The sequence below is a fragment of the Lolium perenne genome, chromosome 6 (genome assembly GCF_019359855.2).
Source record: "Lolium perenne isolate Kyuss_39 chromosome 6, Kyuss_2.0, whole genome shotgun sequence".
Taxonomy (NCBI): domain Eukaryota; kingdom Viridiplantae; phylum Streptophyta; class Magnoliopsida; order Poales; family Poaceae; genus Lolium; species Lolium perenne.
In genome coordinates, this window is record NC_067249.2 from 234,909,857 (window position 1) to 234,933,795 (window position 23,939).

General features: G+C 51.2%; 1 protein-coding gene and 1 pseudogene across 1 annotated transcript; both read right to left on the minus strand.

Annotated features, from left to right (window-relative positions):
- On the minus strand, positions 1-23,558 carry LOC127310018 (uncharacterized; annotated as a pseudogene).
- Positions 2,583-3,762, minus strand: LOC139832918 (uncharacterized). Its single transcript, XM_071822921.1, has 4 exons — positions 3,310-3,762; positions 3,125-3,223; positions 2,899-3,024; positions 2,583-2,820 (listed from the first exon to the last, which is right to left on the minus strand). The coding sequence occupies exons 1-4, from the start codon at positions 3,748-3,750 to the stop codon at positions 2,647-2,649; spliced, it is 840 nt and encodes a 279-aa protein (XP_071679022.1). The 5' UTR covers positions 3,751-3,762; the 3' UTR covers positions 2,583-2,646.
- Positions 23,559-23,939: the final 381 nt, after the last annotated feature.

Consider the following 23,939-nt stretch of genomic DNA (forward strand, 5'->3'; position numbering starts at 1 on the left):
CTATGAACCATCATACCCGAAAAACCCTTTCGGAGCAGGACCTCTTGGAGAAAGTCCCAGTTAACCCGGTCAAAGGCTTTCTCGAAGTCGAGCTTAAGAAGCAATCCCTCTTGCTTCTTAGAGTGGAGCTCGTGGACTATCTCATGAAGAGCCAGAGCTCCTTCGTGTAGGCATCGCCCCTGGATAAAAGCCGACTGACTACGGTCTATCGTCCTATGGGCAAGGGGAGCAAGTCTGATCGCGTAGGCCTTGGAGACAAACTTAAAAATAACGTTGATGAGGGCGATAGGTCTGAACTGTTTGATCTGATCAGCCCCCTTAACTTTCGGGATCAGGGAGATAATCCCAAAGTTGAGACGTGCGATGTCTACCCTCCCTAGGGCAAAGTCGTTCAGGATCTTCAGAATGGGGGCGCGGAGAATCTCCCAAAATCTCTTGAAGAAGAGGACAGGTAGGCCATCCGGGCCAGGGGCAGAGTCAGGCTTCATGCTGAGAAGGACCTCCTCAAGCTCCTCCGCAGTGAAGGTGAGCTCCAGCTCTCGGTTAGGTAAATCCACATTTTAAAGCAGAGAGAAATGATGTTTGCTTCAGTATTACTCTCTCCATCTCAGACCTAAGAATTAATGTATTCTTTTCTGGACCTATGAATTAATGTAAATCCATTTTTGGTGGCGAAGAGGATACTTGCTCACCCTCTGCACAGAAGTGCACACGGGCCAACTATTACTCAGTATATACACTTATTATAGAGTGGTAAGACTTTCAGTTATTTGGCGGATGATTTACTTTGTTTATAATATTCTGCCACATACGAGTATTACTAATATGTTTGGGAACTGGCTGTATGGAGTTCCGAAGAAAGATAAAAACAAAATTCGAATTGATATATCTGATATATGCTGGACAATATGGAATACTAGAAATGATATGATTTTTAATAATCAAAAGGGTACTAACTTTTTGCAGGTAATTCTTCGAGCTGTGCATTGGATACAGTTATGGGCTTTCCTGCTACCGGAAGATCAGCGCAAGGATATAGATACAGGCTGCAACAGACTACTGGCGGTCACGCAGGATTTCTACTACCGGGCTACTAGGTGGCGACATAATAATAGGATAGAGTATGGCTAGCCTATTTAGATGTCTGTTGTTCGATTGGTTGATTTATGTGGCAACCAAGTTGGACCCGTTTGTTTTTATTTTTCTTTATGTCTCTCATACTTCATACTTAATATATGATACTTGATACTTAACAGTTTTAATAAAAGGCCGTGTGCATCAATTGATGCAGAGGCTGGGGCTGCTGCTCCTTGATCTAAAAAAAAAGTTAGATTTCCACGTAAACATTAGTCTGCTGTCCATTTCTCGTAAGAGAATTACACCGAAAAATATGCAAATGTAACAAGGTGCAAAAAATAAACAGAAAATGTAAATATAATAAAGATCAGACACGCTATAACATTGACAAAACACACTCAATAGAACCACCTTCCTTTGCACAAACGGGGATAACTTGCCAGACTCTCCTCATATAACATAGGGACCAAGGACAAAATCTGACTGTTCACCAAATTATTCCATTGCACAACACCGTAGCCTGTAGAAACCTCATCAACAGAATACAAGTTTTCAACGGATCGGTTCACTAGATCATAAAGACCAAGTTTCCTTCCTGTGCTGAGCAAGATCCTCCCATCCTTCGGATCAACAGCGAGCGGCACCACTACGTTTTCCATCAAGGAATAGCCAGACCAACCTTTCAGATGCCACTACAGGAATCTGCCAAGATGCCGACGGCCTCCAGCCCTCGGCGTATCACCGCCTCGCCCTCGGCGTACACTACGCCGACGGGGCCCCTCGGCGTAGCTCCTCGGGGAAGGTGGGCCTCGGCGCATGCCACTTGGCCCTCGGCGTAGCTCCGCCCGTCGGCGTAGACGAAGTGGCCCGACGGCTGGCTCCACCCCTCGGCGTAGTGGCCGTCGGCGCAGGTCGCTAACCGGCACCGTCAAGGTGACGGCCGTTACGGCTACGCCGAGCGCCGCACCGTCGGCGTACGGTGACGCGTGGCGAGCCCTGGTCGACCTTGGCGGTCGATACGCCGAGGGCCTCCCCGTCGGCGTAGATGGACGCGTGGCGCCGCCTGGTCGCTCCTACCTCCCGATACGCCGAGGGCCTCACCGTCGGCGTACCTCCACACGTGGCGCAGCCTGGGCGATCCTGGCGCCGGTACGCCGAGCGCCTCCCCGTCGGCGTACTTGGACGCGTGGCGCGGCCTCTGGCGTCCCCGGGCGACGGCCGCTACCCCGAGGGCCTCCCCGTCGGCGTAGGCTCGACCATTTGGTCCATTACTGGACGCGTGGCGCGCCCTGGGTGATCCTGGGAGCTACCCCGAGGGCCTCCCCGTCGGCGTAGAGGGTACCATTTGGTACATTTTTTTCGTTTTTTGCTGTTTCGCGCGTTTTCCAGATTTGGCAGGATACACAAGCACATATAATTCACATGAAATTCATAGGCATGAAGTGCAAATACATATAACATCAAGTGCATACATAGTGTCATAGTGTCATAGTGACATAGGATGCATACATAGTGCCATAGTGTGCATACATGCATGGTGCCATAGTGTGCATAAGATACATGGGACTACTAGAGGAGCTCGTCGCCGCTAAACACCGGCCGATTCCTTCCGGTAGAAGCTGCGGAAGAACCACCGGGAGAAGGACCGGGAGAAGTACCGGGTGTAGCACCGGGAGAAGGACCACCATGATGAACCGGTGTGATCTCCCTCCCACCACCCTGGTTTCCGGAACATCCCGTTCCCTACACACATGTTCCCGATATGTTAGCAATTTGCGAGGCAAAGGAAAGCCGTAGTATTCGGTTTGGCGAAGAACTTACCGTTGTTCTCCCATAGTACTCCGCAGCGAAATTTTCCTTCGATGGCATGTTTGGCGCCGGCCCCGGAAAGGGAGGCATCGGCCCTAAATCCACTGTCTGTCCAGTTTGATTGGCCACCATCGACGCCTGCAAGATAGTTTACATGTCAGTCTTTGAAGAAATGAAGCATCAAACTAGGGGAAAGTGGGACTTGTCATCATTTGCGAAAACAAAGGTTGGAACTTACATGTATATATGCCATGTACTCCATGAAGTGCTGCTGGTGCTGGTTGAAGGCCACCTGATATTCTTGATGAGCGACCACGTAGGCCGCCTCGAAGTCAGGCTACAATTTCACAAATTCATGTCTCGTTAGCACTTAGCAATGTATGAACGAAAGTCGGGAAGAGGATGGAAATGAGGGAAACTTACGTCGTATGCGGGTTGTTGCCGAGCCCGGCGACGAGGCGGGAGAGGGGGGCTGTCCTTGGTGAGTCCCGCCTTGAGACGCGTGAAGGTCGTGGTGAGGGTATGCTTGACGGCCTTGTTCAGCATGGCGAGACGGCCATGCGGCAACCCTCCGGACGACAGGACCAACGACTCCTCGTCGACCTCCGCGCTCATGGGGTCATCCACCTCCGGGTGACGATGCCTCACCATCTCGCAGTAGTTCTCGACGTCCTCGGCGTAGGTGCCGAAGTACTCAGGGAGCGAGGGCTGAGGCTGCGAGAGATCGGGCTTCTTAAGCCGCATCTTGTTGTATATCTCGAGGTCAGACATCTCCTCCTCGGGTCCTAACGCGGCCCTCTGCATCGCGAAAGGAAATGTTGTGAGTACCAACTTTGAACCTGAAGGAAAATAAAATGTATACATACCGTCTTCCCCTTGTAGCGCTCGTAGCTGAGGTTTCCTCCACAGTGTGTGCCACCGTCGCCTCGGTTCTCCGCGTTCCGCCTCGCCACGGCTGCAAAGTCCTCGTCCATCTTGAGCCACCTCGTCCTAACCATCTCCTCCCATGCCTCGGCATGCGGCTCGGCCCAATCGGGGATAACCTGAAAATGCAATACTCAACTCAATCTAATGCAATCGCAACTTAGTAGCAATGTAGAATCTCATTGACATTTTACTCACCGACATGTAGTCCTCCACCGTCATCTCGTACTCGGCCTTAGCATTCTTACCGACAATGTCCGGCTTATGGACCCTCTCGCCTCTCTCTCGCCCGTAAGTGACCCGCGGACGTGATCCTTTGGTTGTACCACACCTGCGGTGTCAACCTCTCACAAGTCGCCCGCAAAGTCCTGTTCGCGGCCGCCTCCTCAACCTCGGGCGCCACACGATAAAAACACTTCAATCATGCAAAAAACAATTGTGAGATTCATGAGTTAGAACATTGGGGTCATCAAATATGAACGAAGCTCGAGAAAATATGTCTTACCCAAAACTTTCTCATCACGGCCTCAGCAGCCGTCGGGAAGCCTACGCCAGGGGCACTCTCGTAGTCCGTCCAAGTAGTGGCTAGCTTCATCTCGCCAGCTGGGACAGTGCCGAGGGGATAGTACTTGCCCGGCCAGAACTTCCTAAGCAAAGCTCCAATCATGCTGCTAGGCAGGCGCCCCTTGACCCCCGGAGGAAATATCCAATTGCCGCACATGAAAATCAAACATTAGCACATGAAAATCAAACATTAGTACTTGAAAATCGAAATTGCCAAATTAGTACACTTACTCGGTGCCGGCAGGAATAATAAGGGTCTTCGCCTCATGGGTCTTAGGCTCCTTCCTCTCGTCGGGGACTCTCGCTTCCCCACGAATCTTCGGCCTTCGGCCGCCCATCCTCCTCCGAGTCTCAAACCCGCGGCTAGAGTCCTCCTCGGCTCTAGACTCCGTCTCCGCCTCCCTCTCTAGACGTCCCCTCCAAAAAGAACCCGGAAGCAACGTCGCCTGAAGCCGAGGGTGGTGGCTCAAAGTCCGGTCCTCCCCAGCCACCTCCACCTCCACCTCCACCTCCACCTCCACCTCCTCCCAAGCCACCTCCAGCTCCACCACCTCGTCCCCGTCCTCGTCCTCGTCCTCGTCCTCCTCCTCCTACCGCAAAGTCCTCGTAACGCGGATTGCGACGCGGTTCCCTCTCACTCCTTCTAACATTGTTCTTGCGTTGTTGCATCTTCTTAAGCAAGCTCGACGAGTCCTCCTTGCCGCCGCTCATATTGTTCAATCACCTGCATTGAGAAAGAGAAAACAATTAAGAAGCATGTTGAAAAATATATAAATAGTAAGCATAAAGACACTAAACAATTAAGAAGCATGTTCAAGAATATATAAATACTAAGCATAAAGATACTAAACAATAAAGAAGCATGTTGAAAAAAATATAAATACTAAGCATAAAGACACTAAACAATTAAGAAGCATGTTCAAGAATATATAAATACTAAGCATAAAGATACTAAACAATAAAGAAGCATGTTGAAAAAAATATAAATACTAAGCATAAAGATACTAAACAAATAAGAAGCATGTTGAAATATAAACTCATAAAAGACCCTCACCAGCCGTCATCAATCTCATCGTCAATCTCATTTTGTTTCTCCTTGCCACTATCACTATCACTATCTTTTGAGTAGTAAGTTGGATTTTGATAGACGGGTGGAGGCTCATCATCGCTATCATCTTCCACTTGTAACTTCTCGAGCATATCTATGTCCTTTAGATCCACCACTGACTCACCACGAGTTTCGCATCGTTCCCGAGGTCCTCTTCAAGAACACATTCTAACTCAAAGTGCCCGAAGTCCTCTTCCTCTTGATAGAAAATTCCCTCGTATGTTACAGTGGTCAATGTTGTTGTAATCGTCCTCGGAGGGAATCGGTAGGTTACCATGTGGCGATACCGGAACACGACTTCCCAGCCGTTGAGGGCCGCTTTCTGGCATGGGTACGGCAAATAATAAACTTGCTTGGCTTGGTGAGCAACAATATAGACATCGGCTCCGGTATAGGTGGTGGAAGGCTTAACTTCAACTAACCCAATGGACTTGGTAATTCTCTGTCCACCTCTTGGGTCGAACCAATGACACTTGAACACAACGAGATTGAGTTGTTTGTTTGTACGGTTGAAGGTCAGCTCGTATACATTCTCTAACCTCCCGTAGTAATCAAAGGTATCGGATCCTTTAGTGAAGACACCAGTATTTATCGTTTTTGGATTCGCCCGGCCCTTCTGGTGTGTCTCTGTATGGAATCGAAACCCATTCACGTCATACTTCTCATACTTCATGACGTCACGGTTACAACCTTGGGAAACACATCTCAACTCATCTGTCATCTCAACGTTTGCATCAGCTCCCTACAAGCACGGTTCAAATTTGTTGTGTGCATTAGTTACGTGGAATAACAGTGACAAGTCACATATTGGAATAAGAGGGACAGCTTAGACATTACTTTTTTCATGAACCAAGACACAAAGTTTATTTTTACTGAGCACCCTCTTTCAGTAGAGTCTCCAACTCCGCGCCCGTGGGATCGCGCGGAAGCCACCACTGTTCATCCGTGAATTCGCTGAAAGGATACAATAAGCATTAGACCGAGTTGAGTGTAGGTGATCGAAACTAGATACAATAAGCATTACACCATGTTACCTAATGAAATCGTGACCGCCATCGTCGTCGTCCCCCCACCACTTCCTTCATGTTCATAAGCACATAGAGCATTATGCAATCCTTCTCTTCCCTCTCCAATCTATATTTTTGTCCTTTACCAGCCTTGCCACCGGGACATTGGAATAGTTGAAGCTTGGGGTCATTCATGGGCACGTCGACATTGTAACGAGAGACCGGGTTATGCAGAGTGGGAACTTCATCAGGATAGTACGTTGTTGCGGCATCTGCCATCTCCCGAAGGCACGTTGCCTCAGCTATGCATGCTTCAATCTTGGCTTTGTTTCCAGTTATCTTCCGAATATACTTGAACTCTCTCTCAATACAAAACTGCCACCGAAACTGCACTGGGCCACCCAAGAGTGCCTCGTTTGCGAGGTGCACAATGAGATGTGCCATCGGAGTAAAGAAGCCTGGCGGAAAGATCATCTCCAAATTGCATAGCAACTCCGGCACTTGAACTTGCAGCTTCTCAATAACCTTAGGACATATCCGCTAGCACAGAGCGTGCGGAAGAAATGGCTCAACTCCGCGAGCACTCGCCATATTTTCTCGGGAGATACCCTCGAAGCATCACCGGCATCAGCCGCTCAATCCATATATGATAGTCGTGACTCTTGAGCCCGGTGACTTTTCCCGTCGAAAGATTGACTCCCTTGCTCATATTCGAACAATAACCATCAGGGAACATCACAACGTATTTTAGCCACTTGAATGCCTCCTTCTTTTGGATGGAATCAAGGCAGAAGTCGGCGTGCGGCTTGAACCAATTCTTTCGACGGCCAGTAGGACGTTGCATGTGTAATTTCTTCCTATCACAGAGCTTCTCAACATCGACTCTAGCCTTGACATTATCCTTTGACTTCCCGGGAATGTTTAGGCACGTGTGAAATAAGGACTCCGCGACATTCTTTACGGTGTGCATCACATCGATGTTATGGGGAAGTTCGAGGTCCTTGTAATACTCGAGCTTCGTTAAGGCTGCCTCGTGAGTCCAGCTTGTGCGTTACACCATATCCCTCAAATTGATGGCCAGCTTCCGATGCCGCCTGCACGAGAGCACGTAGCTCGGCATCAACAGCTATACCATCGAACTTTGGCACCTCTCGTTACTTCATGCACAACTTTGCCTTTCTTGAAGTTCTTTTTGTCTTCTCTGAACGGATGCCTCCGTTTGAGGTACCGCCGATTCGTGTCAAACGCAACATACTTGCGACCCTTATTTAGCCAAAGGAACTCAAGTTGATGCCCGCACACTGGGCATGGCCATTTACCAGCTGTACACCATCCGCATGTTAGGGCGTACCCGGGCATGTCATGCATGGTATACTGCAACCAAACTTTCATGCAGAAGTTTGTCTTCGATGCTCGGTCGTACGTCAACGTCCCGTGGTGCCAAGAGTGGTTCAAATCTTCCACAATCGGCTGCATGTAGACACTCAAGTTCTTCCCCGGGTAATGGGGCCCTGGAATGATCAGCGACGTAAACATGGTCTTCCTCGTCATTAGGACTCCGGGAGGGAGATTGAGCGGAATTACAAACACGGGCCAACAACTGTAATTGGAATTCGACATACCATATGGATTGAAGCCATCCGTAGCTATCGCAATTCGACATCCCGAGCATCTGCTGCCATATGGGGGTATTTTCTATCAAAGTTCTTCCATGCATTGCCATCAGATGGATGTCCCATCTTCGTCCGCCCCTGATTGTCCTTTATTCGAGTCCCCATCTTGTGCCACGTCATCTGTTTGGCGGTCTCCTCAGTCAAGTAAAGCCGCTGGATTCTTTTTATGAATGGGAGATACCGAAGAATCGACTTTGCGATCTTTGACTGCCTCACCTGACCATCCTTTCCCGTTACCTCTTCATACCTAGAGGCCTTACAAATGGGACAATACTTGTCCTCCGCAAACTGTTTCCGTAAGAGAACACAGCCATTTTCACAACAGTCTATCCTTTGATAATCCATGTTGAGCGCCGACATGAGTTGCCTCGTCTCGTGCGTGCTTTTAGGCATACAATGCCCTTTGGGCAACATGTTACCAGTTGTTTTCAGACTTGCTTCGAAGCCGTCACGGGTGGTGTTGTACCGGGTCTTGTCGGCTAGACATTGGGAGATGGCATCGAGCTGAGAAATCTCGGCGCCATCGTACAGAGGCGTCTTAGCAGCGGCTATCATATCATAGAAGGCCTTCGCGGCTGGCTCTGGTTCCTCCGGTTCTGGAGGTTCCTCCGGTTCGCGGTTCCTCCCGTGAAGGTGGCGACTCGGCATGTGGGCATCGACAAGATCATCTAGAAAGTCTCTAACCCCATCGTACTCATTGCCATTGAGCCGCTGCCGCATCACCTCACCTCTGTCACGTTCGTGCTCATCAAAGTCGATCTGCGTGACGTAACGAGGCATATACCCATATTGCAGAAGGTGTTTAAACATGTCATCCTTTCCACGACGGTGATGCTTCAAGCAACGATTGCACGGGCAAAGTGGCTGAACCTTCTGTTTTGTACCACGCGCCAACTCCTTCACTAAATACCAAGTCTTCCGTATCCACTCATCTGTTTTATTAGTCGCACTAACACGGCCGGTGTACATCCATCCATTATCAGCCATCCTCTGCTCTATTGGAAGCCAAACGACAAGCATAGCATTTATATCAAATAGGAAAATGCATCATATTTTAATTTTTTTAACAGGCAAAACGAATGCATCAACCTACATCTCTACTAGGTGGGCTCCTAGCAGCCGCCGGATCCGTAGATTGAGTACGTTCTCCATGCTCTACCCCGGTCCGATTCAAAATTTCGGCAGCACCTCCCCGCTGCTCTCCTGATACACGTCTCGCCAAAAAGACAAGAGGATGTGCATCCGGAGAACAACGGTGAGGCGCTGCCGAAATCCTGACTCGGACCGGAGCAGAGCATGGAGAACGTACCCAACTACGGATCCGCCGACTGTCCCGTAAATGCCGCAAGCGTTACGGTTGAAAATATGCCGACCACTAATGCATATTTATCCGCGTAACACTTGAGGACGGGAAGTGACACCTAGGTTACGCAACTTGACTTGAAAAATGAATCTAGTGACATAAATAAAATGCGGAGAAGAAGTTGGAAATTTTGCTCACCCTCGGCTGTAGAGGAAGTAGTCGAACAACCGACTGTCGATGTCGGCGACCGTCGAGAAGCGCGTCAAGATCCGGGATCGTCACGCCGAGGTGCTCAAGACGAGGCGGTCATGGCATGGCCTATTATAAATCCGCATTCAGGGTCAGCGTTAGTGTAATAGAAACATAGAATCTGCAGAACTAAAAGATGACAAATTCACAAACAAAACCCCTAGGTAAACTCGCAGCGAGCAATTCATGCAGGGTGGCGTTGTGCGCCTACGCCGAGGGCTTGGCAGCGAGCAATTTGGTAGTTGCACTTGTAATATTTTTCTCTATCCATAATACATTTGGTAATTGCACTTGTAAAGAGAATAGACAGCACATGCGTCCTCTTGTAAAGAGAATAGACAGCTGCGCATCCGTTCGATCAGGTCGTTCTTCCAATTGACTATTTTATTCTTGACACAAGATAAACATTAAATGGGACGCAGTTTGCTGGATCATTACTTCCTCATCTAGTATGATCCAGAACCACTACAGGCATATTTTATGTTGTCACAGCAAAACACATCTAGTACGCTACAATCTGTGCTTGTTTGTTCTTCCTTCTTCCAATCAACACTAAGTCTATTTCAGTTTTGTTGCTTCTCCTAGATACATCATGCATATGCCAATAGCTGGAGAGATACGGGGACGGAAGCGGCGGGTATACCTGGGAGGCTGGGAGCACGAGCGCTGCCCCTCTCCGACGGGATCCTCGGCCGCTGTTCCCCTCTGCCCCCCGCGGCCTCGCGGCGGCGATCGGAGGGCCGGGGGCCAGGGGCAGCGCGACGAGAGGAGGGCGGCGCGATGGGAGGAGGGCGGCGATGGGAGGAGGCGGCGCAAGCGGCAGTTGGTGGCGGCGGCGGCGGGCAGGTGGCGGCGGCGGGCAGGTGGCGGCGGCGGCGGGCAGGAGGAAAAACGCGAGCGGGATGAGGAAAAGGGCGAGCGGGATGAGGAAAACGCCGTGCCGACCAGGTGAAAATCTCGGGCACCTCATACGCCGAGGGCCAACTCATACGCCGAGGGCCACCCTCGGCTTATGTGTGTCGCCTGGGCCGACCAGGTGGACCCTGGTTTACTCTAGGGTTTCCCTGGCTACGCCGAGGGCCATCTAATACGCCGAGGGCCACCCTCGGCATACTATTTTTTTTTTTGTTTTTTCTTTCCTTGTTTCTTCTAACCATAATTAATATACTAGTGGGAGAATTATTAAGAGAGGTTAGCTAAGGGAGAAACAGCAGGGCAGTTTCCCTTTTGCCCCTTCGATCGGGCGGTCTACCCCGACCTCCATCGGCGGTGCCTCCATAGGAACAAGTAGTAAAATTAATTATATCATCTTACCTGAAGATTCCCTCTGGTACATGAAACCCTAACCTCATAAAATTAATTTTTTTCTCCATTTACTTTGCCAACTGTGCAAAGCGGGGCCGCCGGGACATGCGGTATGGCCGTACCGGGCGCGCGCGTGCACCCGTCCGCCAACGCGCGAAACGGAAAACATTTAGCACATAAAATGACGCGTCCTAGACCTAAAAACATTTTTCCCTCCATTTATTGAGCGAAGGAAAGTGTCGCCCCAGTTCAAATCCGGACAGTTTCCAGCGGATTCGGCGGGGCACCGCAGGAAGCGGGTGGGATTCCCAGATGGCTTCCGCGCGCATATGGCATGTGATAGGTGGTGCGTAGGAGGTATCCTACCGCCGCGCGGAGGTCCCGCGCGATACTGAAATGCGCACCATGTAGCTGCTTCACAAAAAAAAGCCCTTCCGGCACCCCGAAAATGGAAAAACCGTCGCCCGTGGTTCGGATTGGAAATCCGCGACCGGGGCCTTGCTTCCCATCCTAAGGCCCACGCATGTGCCAAATATGGCCTCGTTCCGACAAACTATGTGGTGAAACGGGCCGTTTCCTACTCATTTCCCCTAAAAGCCATAGAACTCCGGACGAGATAGCCCTGTTCGTGAAGGGTTCTCCAAGATAATTGCCGTATCCCAGTTCCGTCTTTTGCAGTGGTTACTAGGACACATAAAATGACGCCACGCGGCTCCGCTCGATTTTTTGGCTCCGTTTGCTTTGCCAACTGCGCAAAACGGGGCCGCCGGGACATGCGGTATGGCCGTACCGGGCGCGCGCGTGCACCCGTCCGCCAACGCGCGAAACGGAAAACATTTAGCACATAAAATGACGCGTCCTAGACCTAAAAACATTTTTCCCTCCATTTATTGAGCGAAGGAAAGTGTCGCCCCAGTTCAAATCCGGACAGTTTCCAATGGATTCGGCGGGGCACCGCAGGAAGCGGGTGGGATTCCCAGATGGCTTCCGCGCGCATATGGCATGTGATAGGTGGTGCGTAGGAGGTATCCTACCGCCGCGCGGAGGTCCCGCGCGATACTGAAATGCGCACCATGTAGCCCCTTCACAAAAAAAGCCCTTCCGGCACCCCGAAAATGGAAAAACCGTCGCCCGTGGTTCGGATTGGAAATCCGCGACCGGGGCCTTGCTTCCCATCCTAAGGCCCACGCACGTGCCAAATATGGCCTCGTTCCGACAAACTATGTGGTGAAACGGGCCGTTTCCTACTCATTTCCCCTAAAAGCCATAGAACTCCGGACGAGATAGCCCTGTTCGTGAAGGGTTCTCCAAGATAATTGCCGTATCCCAGTTCCGTCTTAAGCCGTGGTTACTAGGACACATAAAATGACGCCACGCGGCTCCGCTCGATTTTTGGCTCCGTTTGCTTTGCCAACTGCGCAAAACGGGGCCGCCGGGACATGCGGTATGGCCGTACCAGGCGCGCGCGTGCACCCGTCCGCCAACGCGCGAAACGGAAAACATTTAGCACATAAAATGACGCGTCCTAGACCTAAAAACATTTTTCCCTCCATTTATTGAGCGAAGGAAAGTGTCGCCCCAGTTCAAATCCGGACGGTTTCCGGGATTCGGCGGGGCACCGCAGAAGCGGGTGGGATTCCCAGATGGCTTCCGCGCGCATATGGCATGTGATAGGTGGTGCGTAGGAGGTATCCTACCGCCGCGCGGAGGTCCCGCGCGATACTGAAATGCGCACCATGTAGCTGCTTCACAAAAAAAAGCCCTTCCGGCACCCCGAAAATGGAAAAACCGTCGCCCGTGGTTCGGATTGGAAATCCGCGACCCGGGCCTTGCTTCCCATCCTAAGGCCCACGCACATGCCAAATAAGGCCTCGTTCCGACAACCTATGGGGTGAATCGGGCCGGTTCCTCCTCATTTCCCCTAAAAGCCATAGAACTCCTGACGAGATAGCCCCATTCGTGAAGGGTTCTCCAAGATAATTGCCGTATCCCAGTTCCGTCTTTTGCGGTGGTTACTAGGACACATAAAATGACGCCACGCGGCTCCGCTCGATTTTTTGGCTCCGTTTGCTTTGCCAACTGCGCAAAACGGCCGCCGGGACATGCGGTATGGCCGCACGGCGCGCGCGTGCACCCGTCCGCCAACGCGCGAAACGGAAAACATTTAGCACATAAAATGACGCGTCCTAGACCTAAAAACATTTTTCCCTCCATTTATTGAGCGAAGGAAAGTGTCGCCTCAGTTCAAATCCGGACAGCTTTCAATGGATTCGGCGGGGCACCGCAGAAGCGGAGTGGGATTCCCAGATGGCTTCCGCGCGCATATGGCATGTGATAGGTGGTGCGTAGGAGGTATCCTACCGCCGCGCGGAGGTCCCGCGCGATCTTGAAATGCGCACCATGTAGCCGCTTCACAAAAAAGCCCTTCCGCTCTCCCGAAAATGGAAAAACCGTCGCCCGTGGTTCGGATTGGAAATCCGCGACCGGGGCCTTGCTTCCCATCCTAAGGCCCACGCACGTGCCAAATATGGCCTCGTTCCGACAAACTATGTGGTGAAACGGGCCGTTTCCTACTCATTTCCCCTAAAAGCCATAGAACTCCGGACGAGATAGCCCTGTTCGTGAAGGGTTCTCCAAGATAATTGCCGTATCCCAGTTCCGTCTTTTGCAGTGGTTACTAGGACACATAAAATGACGCCACGCGGCTCCGCTCGATTTTTTGGCTCCGTTTGCTTTGCCAATCGCGCAAAACGGGGCCGCGGGACATGCGGTATGGCCGTACCGGGCGCGCGCGTGCACCCGTCCGCCAACGCGCGAAACGGAAAACATTTAGCACATAAAATGACGCGTCCTAGACCTAAAAACATTTTTCCCTCCATTTATTGAGCGAAGGAAAGTGTCGCCCCAGTTCAAATCCGGACGGTTTCCGGCGGATTCGGCGAGGCACCGCAGGAAGCGGGTGGGATTCCCAGATGGCTTCCGCGCGCATATGGCATGTGATAGGTGGTGCGTAGGAGGTATCCTACCGCCGCGCGGAGGTCCCGCGCGATACTGAAATGCGCACCATGTAGCTGCTTCACAAAAAAAAGCCCTTCCGGCACCCCGAAAATGGAAAAACCGTCGCCCGTGGTTCGGATTGGAAATCCGCGACCGGGGCCTTGCTTCCCATCCTAAGGCCCACGCACGTGCCAAATATGGCCTCGTTCCGACAAACTATGTGGTGAAACGGGCCGTTTCCTACTCATTTCCCCTAAAAGCCATAGAACTCCTGGACGAGATAGCCCTGTTCGTGAAGGGTTCTCCAAGATAATTGCCGTATCCCAGTCTGCCTTTTTGCAAAGGGGTTACTAGGACACATAAAATGACGCAACGCGGCTCCGCTCGATTTTGGCTCCGTTTGCTTTGCCAATCGCGCAAAACGGGGCCGCCGGGACATGCGGTATGGCCGTGCACCGGCGCTGCGCTGCACCCGTCCGCCAACGCGCGAAACGGAAAACATTTAGCACATAAAATGACGCGTCCTAGACCTAAAAACATTTTTCCCTCCATTTATTGAGCGAAGGAAAGTGTCGCCCAGCTCAAATCCGGACAGCTTTCCGGCGGATTCGGCGGCACCGCAGAAGCGGGTGGGATTCCCAGATGGCTTCCGCGCGCATATGGCATGTGATAGGTGGTGCGTAGGAGGTATCCTACCGCCGCGCGGAGGTCCCGCGCGATACTGAAATGCGCACCATGTAGCTGCTTCACAAAAAAAGCCCTTCCGGCACCCCGAAAATGGAAAAACCGTCGCCCGTGGTTCGGATTGGAAATCCGCGACCGGGCCTTGCTTCCCATCCTAAGGCCCACGCACGTGCCAAATATGGCCTCGTTCCGACAAACTATGTGGTGAAACGGGCCGTTTCCTACTCATTTCCCCTAAAAGCCATAGAACTCGGACGAGATAGCCCTGCTTCGTGAAGGGTTCTCCAAGATAATTGCCGTATCCCAGTTCCGTCTTTTGCAGTGGTTACTAGGACACATAAAATGACGCCACGCGGCTCCGCTCGATATTGTGGCTCCGTTTGCTTTGCCAACAGCGCAAAACGGGGCCGCCGGGACATGCGGTATGGCCGCACGGCGCGCGCGTGCACCCGTCCGCCAACGCGCGAAACGGAAAACATTTAGCACATAAAATGACGCGTCCTAGACCTAAAAACATTTTTCCCTCCATTTATTGAGCGAAGGAAAGTGTCGCCCAGTTCAAATCCGGACAGTTTCAATGGATTCGGCGGGCACCGCAGAAGCGGGTGGGATTCCCTGCATGGCTTCCGCGCGCATATGGCATGTGATAGGTGGTGCGTAGGAGGTATCCTACCGCCGCGCGGAGGTCCCGCGCGATACCGAAATGCGCACCATGTAGCCGCTTCACAAAAAAAGCCCTTCCGCACCCCGAAAATGGAAAAACCGTCGCCCGTGGTTCGGATTGGAAATCCGCGACCGGGGCCTTGCTTCCCCTCCTAAGGCCCACGCACGTGCCCAATATGGCCTCGTTCCGACAAACTATGTGGTGAGACGGGCCGGTTCCTACTCATTTCCCTAAAAGCCATAGAACTCCGGACGAGATAGCCCTGTTCGTGAAGGGTTCTCCAAGATAATTGCCGTATCCCGGTTCCGTCTTTTGCAGTGGTTACTAGGACATATGCACATGGAAACCATAGGTTTGGAATGAAATAGGCCCTGATGAGCCGTAGCAGGAGTTTCCACATACAAATCCCGGATTTTACCAAGTGTCGGCCCATGTATGCGGAAATCGTCAACGCGGGGTACATGCAAGGTTAGACAAACCTTACATCACAATTGTACACATATGTTAGGGACAAATGCAAGTTTTCAAGCGATTCCGACGCTCCGGTGATCTGTATCTTGGGAAACCCTAGGGCGGGGACCCCGCAGATCTACCCCTATAGCTTTCTCCGTGCGAGTGTTTACCAATGGATTTTTTTATTTTCTTTGCTTTGTTTAGGACATATGCACATGGAAACCATAGGTTTGGAATGAAATAGGCCCCTGATGAGCCGTAGCAGAGTTTCCACATACAAATCCTGGATTTTACCAAGTGTCGGCCCATGTATGCGGAAATCGTCAACGTGGGGTACATGCAAGGTTAGACAAACCTTACATCACACTTGTACACATATGTTAGGGACAAATGCAAGTTTTCAAGCGAGTCCGACGCTCCGGTGATCTGTATCTTGGGAAACCCTAGGCCGGGGACCTTGCAGATCTACCCCTATCGCTTTTTTCGTGCGAGGGTTCACCAATGGATTTTTTAATTTCTTTGCTTTGTTTAGGACATATGCACATGGAAACCATAGGTTTGGAATGAAATAGGCCCCGGATGAGCCGTAGCAGAGTTTCCAGCGATTCGGACGCTCCGGTGGTTTGTATCTAGGGAAACCCTAGGGGCGGGGACCCCGCAAATCTACCCCTAGGGTTAGGGTTAGGGTTAGAGTTAGGGTTAGCAATGGACTTTTTTTCCTTTGTTTTAGGTCATGTGGTGGCAAGTATGGATCCATGCTATCTAAGGTTTTCCTCCGGTTCACCCCACCGTGAGTTCTCGCCTATACGTCCGGGACATGCCTAAGTGCCGTCGCCGCATGTGCGTGTAGCCGAAAGACCCCGGGGTACAACATTAGACAAACAACACCACACCATGCCGGTGGTGGTGTTTTGTTGGAGAAGAACACATGGGTATATATAGGGAGGCGAGGGCTGAAACGGCGAGAAAAGTCAAGGGAGAAAATGGCGGGAAAAATTGGCGGGAAAGATTGGGCGGGAGAAATGGGCGGGAAAAAGGAAAAAAAAGATGGATGCTAAGCCGACGGTGCCCCTCGGCATAGGCTAGACAGCTGACGTCATTTTGGCGGGAGGGGCGGGAGGATTCGGCGGGAGAAATTTTATGTGCTACGCCGACGGGCCCCCTCGGCGTAGGCTTCACGCCGTCAAGGTCCCGTTAGGGCATGGCCGCGGGGCGACGGGACGGGGTCGCACCCTCAACCTATGCCGAGGGCCGCCGATACGCCGAGGGCCACCCTCGGCATAGCGTGTCATACGCCGAGGGGCGCGATACGCCGAGGGGCGCTTCGAGCAGCTGGGCTGACCGGGCAGTACGCCGACGGCCCCGACATTTGGCCGTCGGCGTACGCCACGGCCGTCGGCGCAGCGCAGCATTCCTGTAGTGTGCAATTTATATGCTCTATCCCATTGACCATTCTTCAGCAGCTTCCAGATATCTAATTCTTTAGCTACTGGATCTGCAAGAACAGCACACAATGTTCCTTCAAGTTCTACCACAAATGCTTGACAAGGACTTGCCTTGTTCCAAGTAGAGATGATTGAAGGACAGAGGATGACTCCAAAATTCCTTGTCGCAATATCGAACTGCACTATAGCCCTCTTGTAGCAATGGCCCAACCTTGGTTCACTCATCCAGTATAGAACTCCTTCGAGATATGCCGGTGGCATGTCATTTAAAGGCAGAGGCGGTTCAAAATGGTCTTCTGCTCCACCGGTACAGCCAACAACGGAGAATGTCAATGAATACTGACGGGCTGTGAAGTCCTTTGAGTGATACAAAATCTCAACAATAACATGCTCCTGCCTGAGAAGATTGAACCCCAGGCCAGCAATCTTGTTGCCAACAGCGAAAGCATGGCCATCTGTTGTCCAGCCATTGCTAATGGCGGGCGAAGCTCGGAATCGACTGGGAAAGACACGCTGGTAACCTGCACATGGATTATAGAGATAGTCCTCCTTGTAATTACTTATCAGGTTCAAACCATGGCAAGGCTTGGAGCAGACCACCTTTGTTTCAAGCCATGTACGCTGACTAGGGGCTTGCTGAAGCAATTTCTGCAAGGGAGCAAAGCTGAAACCAAATCCTCCAGCTGACTTGCCCACGAGCATGACCTTTGGCCTCCTGTCCATGTTGTTATGCAAGCAATAAGCTCGCATGAAGCTTTGGCTTTCGATCAATCCATGCCACTGCCTGCTGACAAGTTTGCACTGCACGGCATTATCACCCGAGGTTCGGAGTAGGATCTCTTTCGCCGCCATACCCATAGGAGATGACAAGAATATCTCTTCTTTTGTTTTCTTTACTGCAGAAAGACGCTCTCGGAATAAACTGATCCTAGGAATAGATTCCTCAGTTTCATAAGAGGAACGAGTCTCCTTTATTGCAAGACTGGTTTCCTGAGACGTCTGAGACAGCGGGTCATAGATAATCACCTTGCGTTTGGATGTAACTAAGATAACTTTCTTCCTTGAACTGCAGTTGCCAACAGAACCAACAACTCTAATGACCTGTGGCTCAATCAAACTTCTTCCAATATGCTGCAACAAGTTGATCGAGTGCTCAAGCGACCAATCACCAGCCTTCATCTTCCAAATCTCCAGAACTGTACCGCCATGGGGACGAAGGTCCCGTACCATACACAAGTGGCCATCAAGCTCCACTAAGTGCACTCTTGATAACTTCTTCCGAATGGTCACTGTGGGGGAGAGAGTCCCCACCTCATATATATAGCTCGAACTCGAAGGGTGGTGACCGGAGGCATGTAAAGGTCTCATCTGTAACCGAAAATGACAAGACAGCAGCTGTTAACGCCTACCTCTACTACTACTACGGTGGGACCCAAGCATCAGTGCGCCTGTTGGTATGAGACCGGACTTGGTCAGCGATATACAAAATACAAGGCAGAGAACAACTGCGAGGACTTGGCTTGGAATTGGACGGCTTCGGCCTTGACAGCTTGGTCTTCTTCTTCCTTCCTCCTGTTCCTCTCGCCTCTGTAATAGCTTGAACCTCTAAATCCATGGCCGTAGGGTGAATTGGTGAGCAATCGGATCTCTAGGCTAGTGTGTTGTTAACATTTGGTATTCAGAGCCAATTGATTCCTCCCCATAATAATCCCCGGATTTCCTTCCAACCAATTTTTTCCCCATCCCTTGTTCATATCTCCATTCCTCTGAAATTCGCCAACACCACCGCGGTTCTCTTCGATTGTGTGGCTTTCGAGCAAGCATGGCTTCTCTGGATTGCATGCTGACGGAGGAGTACAAGGCCTCCCTGCGGCAGCTCATCGCCGCGACCGTCGAGAAGTCTGTTCGCGCTTCCTTTGCGGCGTATGACGCGAAACGCGCCGCCGAGCAGCCCACCGTGCCGGAATCGAGCGCCGCCCTTCATGAGTCAGCGGACCAGATGGAGAGGCGGCGAAGGCGTCGCATCGAGCTCGTCGAGGAGAGGGCAAGGCGTGACCCTGTTTGGGCGGAGAAGATTGCACGGCGTCATGCTGCGTTCCGTGACGTGCCCACATCGACCGGAGCACCACTGATGGCGACCTCGGGTTCTCCCGCGCCTCCCTCCGTCCTCACTGCGTGTGCATCGTGGGATGGCAACCTCGTCGCTCGCCCGCCCACAACATGTTCGACGCAATGTCCAAGCCGCGCCATCTCAGTGTCGGTGCCAGCGCATGCCTCCACAGCCACATCGGTTTCGTCCAGGGTCACCGTCGGTGTCCTCCCCGAGCGCTGCTGGTACGACCTCGTCATCTACCTCGCACGCCTCCACTTCCTCTGCATGTGTGGTACGTGATGGCGACTTCGGCCTCACGTCGCCCCTCACCTGTTCGACGCAAGGTCTAGGCCATGACATCACTGTGCCGATGCAAGGCCCAGGCAGCGACATCACTCTGCCGGTGTTCGTCGCCCACACCGTAACATCTGCTTCGTCCAAAGCCACCATCAGTGTTGTCCCTGAGCACTGCTACTTCGACCCCAAGCGAGCAACCGCGGCCTCGACTGCGACCTCCAGTTCTACTGCATCAACCTACATCCTCTCTGCGTGTGCTGCGCCTGATGGCGACCTCGAGATCACATCGCCGCCCACTACCTGTTCGTCATTACATCCAGGCAGCGACACAAGTGTTGTGACCACAACTTGCACAACGCACGACAGCTGCATTTACCCTGTGGCGCATCCTGATGATGTGGGAGACTGTGCGCCGGCTAGGGATTTCATCATGACGCCACAAACGATCAGGACTGCGGTGTGCCAGGTCGTGCTCACTCGGGCCATGCTCGAAATCGCAGACTCCAGCTCAGATACAGTGTCCATGTCGACGCCACTTCCTGAACCTAAGGATGCTGACACTGATGTGACACATGCAGATGAGCAGCAGCTAGCTTGTTCGAGTGTGGAACTACCACTTGCATTTGGTACTGCAAGGAATGTGGCGAGTGATCGTAGCTTCATCACCAGCATGTCTGCGATATCACTCACTTTGGCCGCAATTGGTTTCGCCGAGGTCCGTATCGCGAGCAAGGACGACGTCCATCTGCTGCTCAAGCTGCTGGAAATGTCATTACCAGAGAGCAAGGAACCGTCCGTGACATCTCTGCCATCACAATTCACCCAGGTCATTGTTACATGTGACACAAATGCGAATCAGCTTCAAGCAAAATGTAGTGGTATATGTTCTTGTCTTGCCCGTACCACAGTTCATTCAATTTTCTCATTATCATGGGATCCAGGAGAGAAAATAGGGGTGTTCAGAGATTATGCTCTTAGCAGAGATAGTGCTCGGGGCACAAATCTTAAGCAATCGAATGCATATTTTAAAGACAGTTCCGACCGCCATCGACAGCTAGGAGAACTGCTCTGGTACCTGTTTGATAGTGTTTGCCATTTTCTGATTTCAAGCGCTACACAGCAGGAGTTCCTGGACATGTACAGTGTGACTGCCATGGTATCACGATTTTTGGTTCTAGTGATGATGCACAATGGAGTGGTGCTCTGGCTATTGTTTCAGTCTGCTTTAGCCAACACATTCCTGGTATTGCCCTGGGATCCAGGACTTCTATTATCTGGCATGGATACCAAGGTGAGTAAATTCGTACATGAACTTGATGTACGGTTGACAAACTCTAGTGAAGTTACATGTTTGCAAGGGAGCTCAGTACATGAGCAGTGTAGCTACAGTATTGTGTTGGAGATAATTCCAAATTGGATGGTTGCATCAGTGGAGCTGCAACCTTGGTTTTTCTCTCCGAAATCCTTACTGGCTTTTAAAGTGGTGCGAGCTACAGTTCGCAATAATCACAGTATAAGGATGCCTCTAAGAATAATGGGAGAAGGACCTATCAGGTTGCAATATCTTGGAGAGGTATCTGACAAGCATTACTCTAGCTGCAAGACGATCCACTTTGTACAAGCCACACATATTGATTATAAGTGTTCTGCTTGGGAAATTGCATGGTATCTAGTGGAAACATCTTGTACTTGTTCAGAACTTGGAGGAAGTGGGCAGGTCAGTAGCAAGCCTATGCTATATGGCCATGGGCAGAAATTGATCTGTATACCCTTATTTCAGTCAACCAGAGATACTTTGAAATTTTCACTGGTTGGAGTTCGTTTTCCTTGCATATCAACAACCAAACTACCAGGCAGTCATGGCACTTGTGGAATTTTCATAGATTGGCTTCACTCCGGTTTTACTGGACATAAATTATCAGTTCTAGGTCACATGGATTGTCTTGGTGAACTTCATTTATGGACTAGTTGGATGGACCAAATGGTGCTCAAGGATGATGGTTTGAAGTGTGAACCGATGCAACTAGTTTCTTCTGGCCTGATATACGTTGGAGAGATTCTTGATCATTGTAACATATGGCTGATGCTTTGGAGGGCAACTGAAAATAAAATTCTCTTACTGCAGTTCCAAGACGCTAAAAAACAAAATATTTTGTTCATTGACAGCAAGTTGAGCTCTGCAGCCAACTCTGAGATGGTGACAGGTGTGCACTCTAGAGGACCTTCAGCTACGGATGAATCTGATTGTGTGGCACCAATGAATTGGGTGGTTTCTAGTACATCAACATATCCTGATTTTGATAAGAGAAGTGAGGTTTCAATACAAGTCCTTAGAAGAACAGTGCAAACTTTTTCTGATGGCTATTTGGGTTCAGTCTTGCTATACTGGGTCTCAGTCCTCAACAATGGACAATGCTTTTCTTGTTGAAGTCGCCGAGTCCAAGTATTCAGTGCTTATGCAATGACAGACTTGGTTTTTGTATTGCACTCCTGGCAAGCCTGCCCGAGATACCTCTGAACCTTTGCAAGACACCATTCAACAAATAGATATTGAGAAGTTTCAGCTCCTGACAGTGAAGCTTGGTTACTCTGTTACAGCTTCTTATGTGTGCATTCCAGGGTTGGTCGCCTGGGCGCATTCCTCTGGGATTTGTCATTGCAGGATAATCCTTACCGATTACAACAAGGTGCTGCATGTAGCTTGGGACTTCAGAGGCCGTCTCTTTCTTTCAGTTGGATGTGGTGCTGCGACAGATCAGGGGAAGGCTTCTTCGAGCATTCCATGGGACCCTGGTGGCGCTGTGTGGTGGCGGCTTGAGGACAAGCCACCTTTGAAGGAAGGGGGAATGTTAACGCCTACCTCTACTACTACGGTGGGACCCAAGCATCAGTGCGCCTGTTGGTATGAGACCGGACTTGGTCAGCGATATAAATACAAGGCAGAGAACAACTGCGAGGACTTGGCTTGGAATTGGACGGCTTCGGCCTTGACAGCTTGGTCTTCTTCTTCCTTCCTCCTGTTCCTCTCGCCTCTGTAATAGCTTGAACCTCTAAATCCATGGCCGTAGGGTGAATTGGTGAGCAATCGGATCTCTAGGCTAGTGTGTTGTTAACAGCAGCCTTTTGCGTTGTGGAGAGTTCAGCTGGGTTAAGAAGCCAATGCAGAAATCCATCTGCAAACACCGGCTGCATTTTAACTCCTATGTCACGTGCTGCGCTAAAGGCGGCCATGGCAACCCTGAAGGGTACACCCACGGTAGGAGACGGCCTCCAGCCATCGCCACCAAGGACGTACACCTCGCACTTGATTTTCCGATTCTCGAGGTAGTCTCCCTGAAATAACCTCACCACCTTGTACTCCTTGGTCCTGGCATCAAACCCGAGACCAGCAGTGGCGAAGCCGGAGTGCTGGAAAGGCGGCAGCCGAGTGGTCGCCCCCGTGGCTGCATTGAAAACGTAGTAGGCTGGTGCCACGGCGTCGTGCAGCAGGTTGAGGCCGCGGCAGGGAGCGGTCGTCATGTCCGCGAAGTCGCCGCGCACATCGTCGAGAGCAAGCAGCAGGCTTCCTGATGTCGTCGGCGATGAGCACGAGTACAACCCAGCGGCGTCGAATCTCGGCATCGGCGACATGGAGAACAGCTTCGGTGAAACCGACTCTGCCTCGGCCATCTTCGCTTCGTGTAGGCCAAAGAACTCCTCGGAGGAGAGCGCCGTGGCCCATGAGCGGCAGACGGCACGAAAGCGGAAGATGGCTTTGATGGGTAGACAAAGGAACACCTCCGTCATCATCTCGTCCGGCAGCTCCGGCACGGCTGCGATTGGTTCTTCGACCCTCCTCCGCTTGTTGCACGCCATCGTGATTGGTGAGGTAAGCTCTATCTATCTTCTATTCTTCTTCGCTTCGATTTGATTTGCCGACGAAGACGAACCAAGTGTTGCAGCTGCGCTGGCTGAGAGGACCTAGCGTCAGGACTTACTTTTATAGGACAGACAGACAAACCGACCTTAGAAGCTGAAGCCGAATTCGGATATAGTCTACTCGAGTTCGGATCAAATACGGTATCTCTGTATAGTCCATGATCATCCATCGCCTGTCTAGTCCGTATCAAATACGGCCTTGAGCCCCCGGCCGGTGACCAGACCGGCAGCATGACACGGAAACACCACACCAAAATGGTCTGATTCCGTTGATCCATGGGTGAATCTCAGTGAGAGACTGCTACAAGTGTCACTGGTACGACCTATTTATAAGGAACAATATTAATTAATCAGGCAGATGCCATTCGAC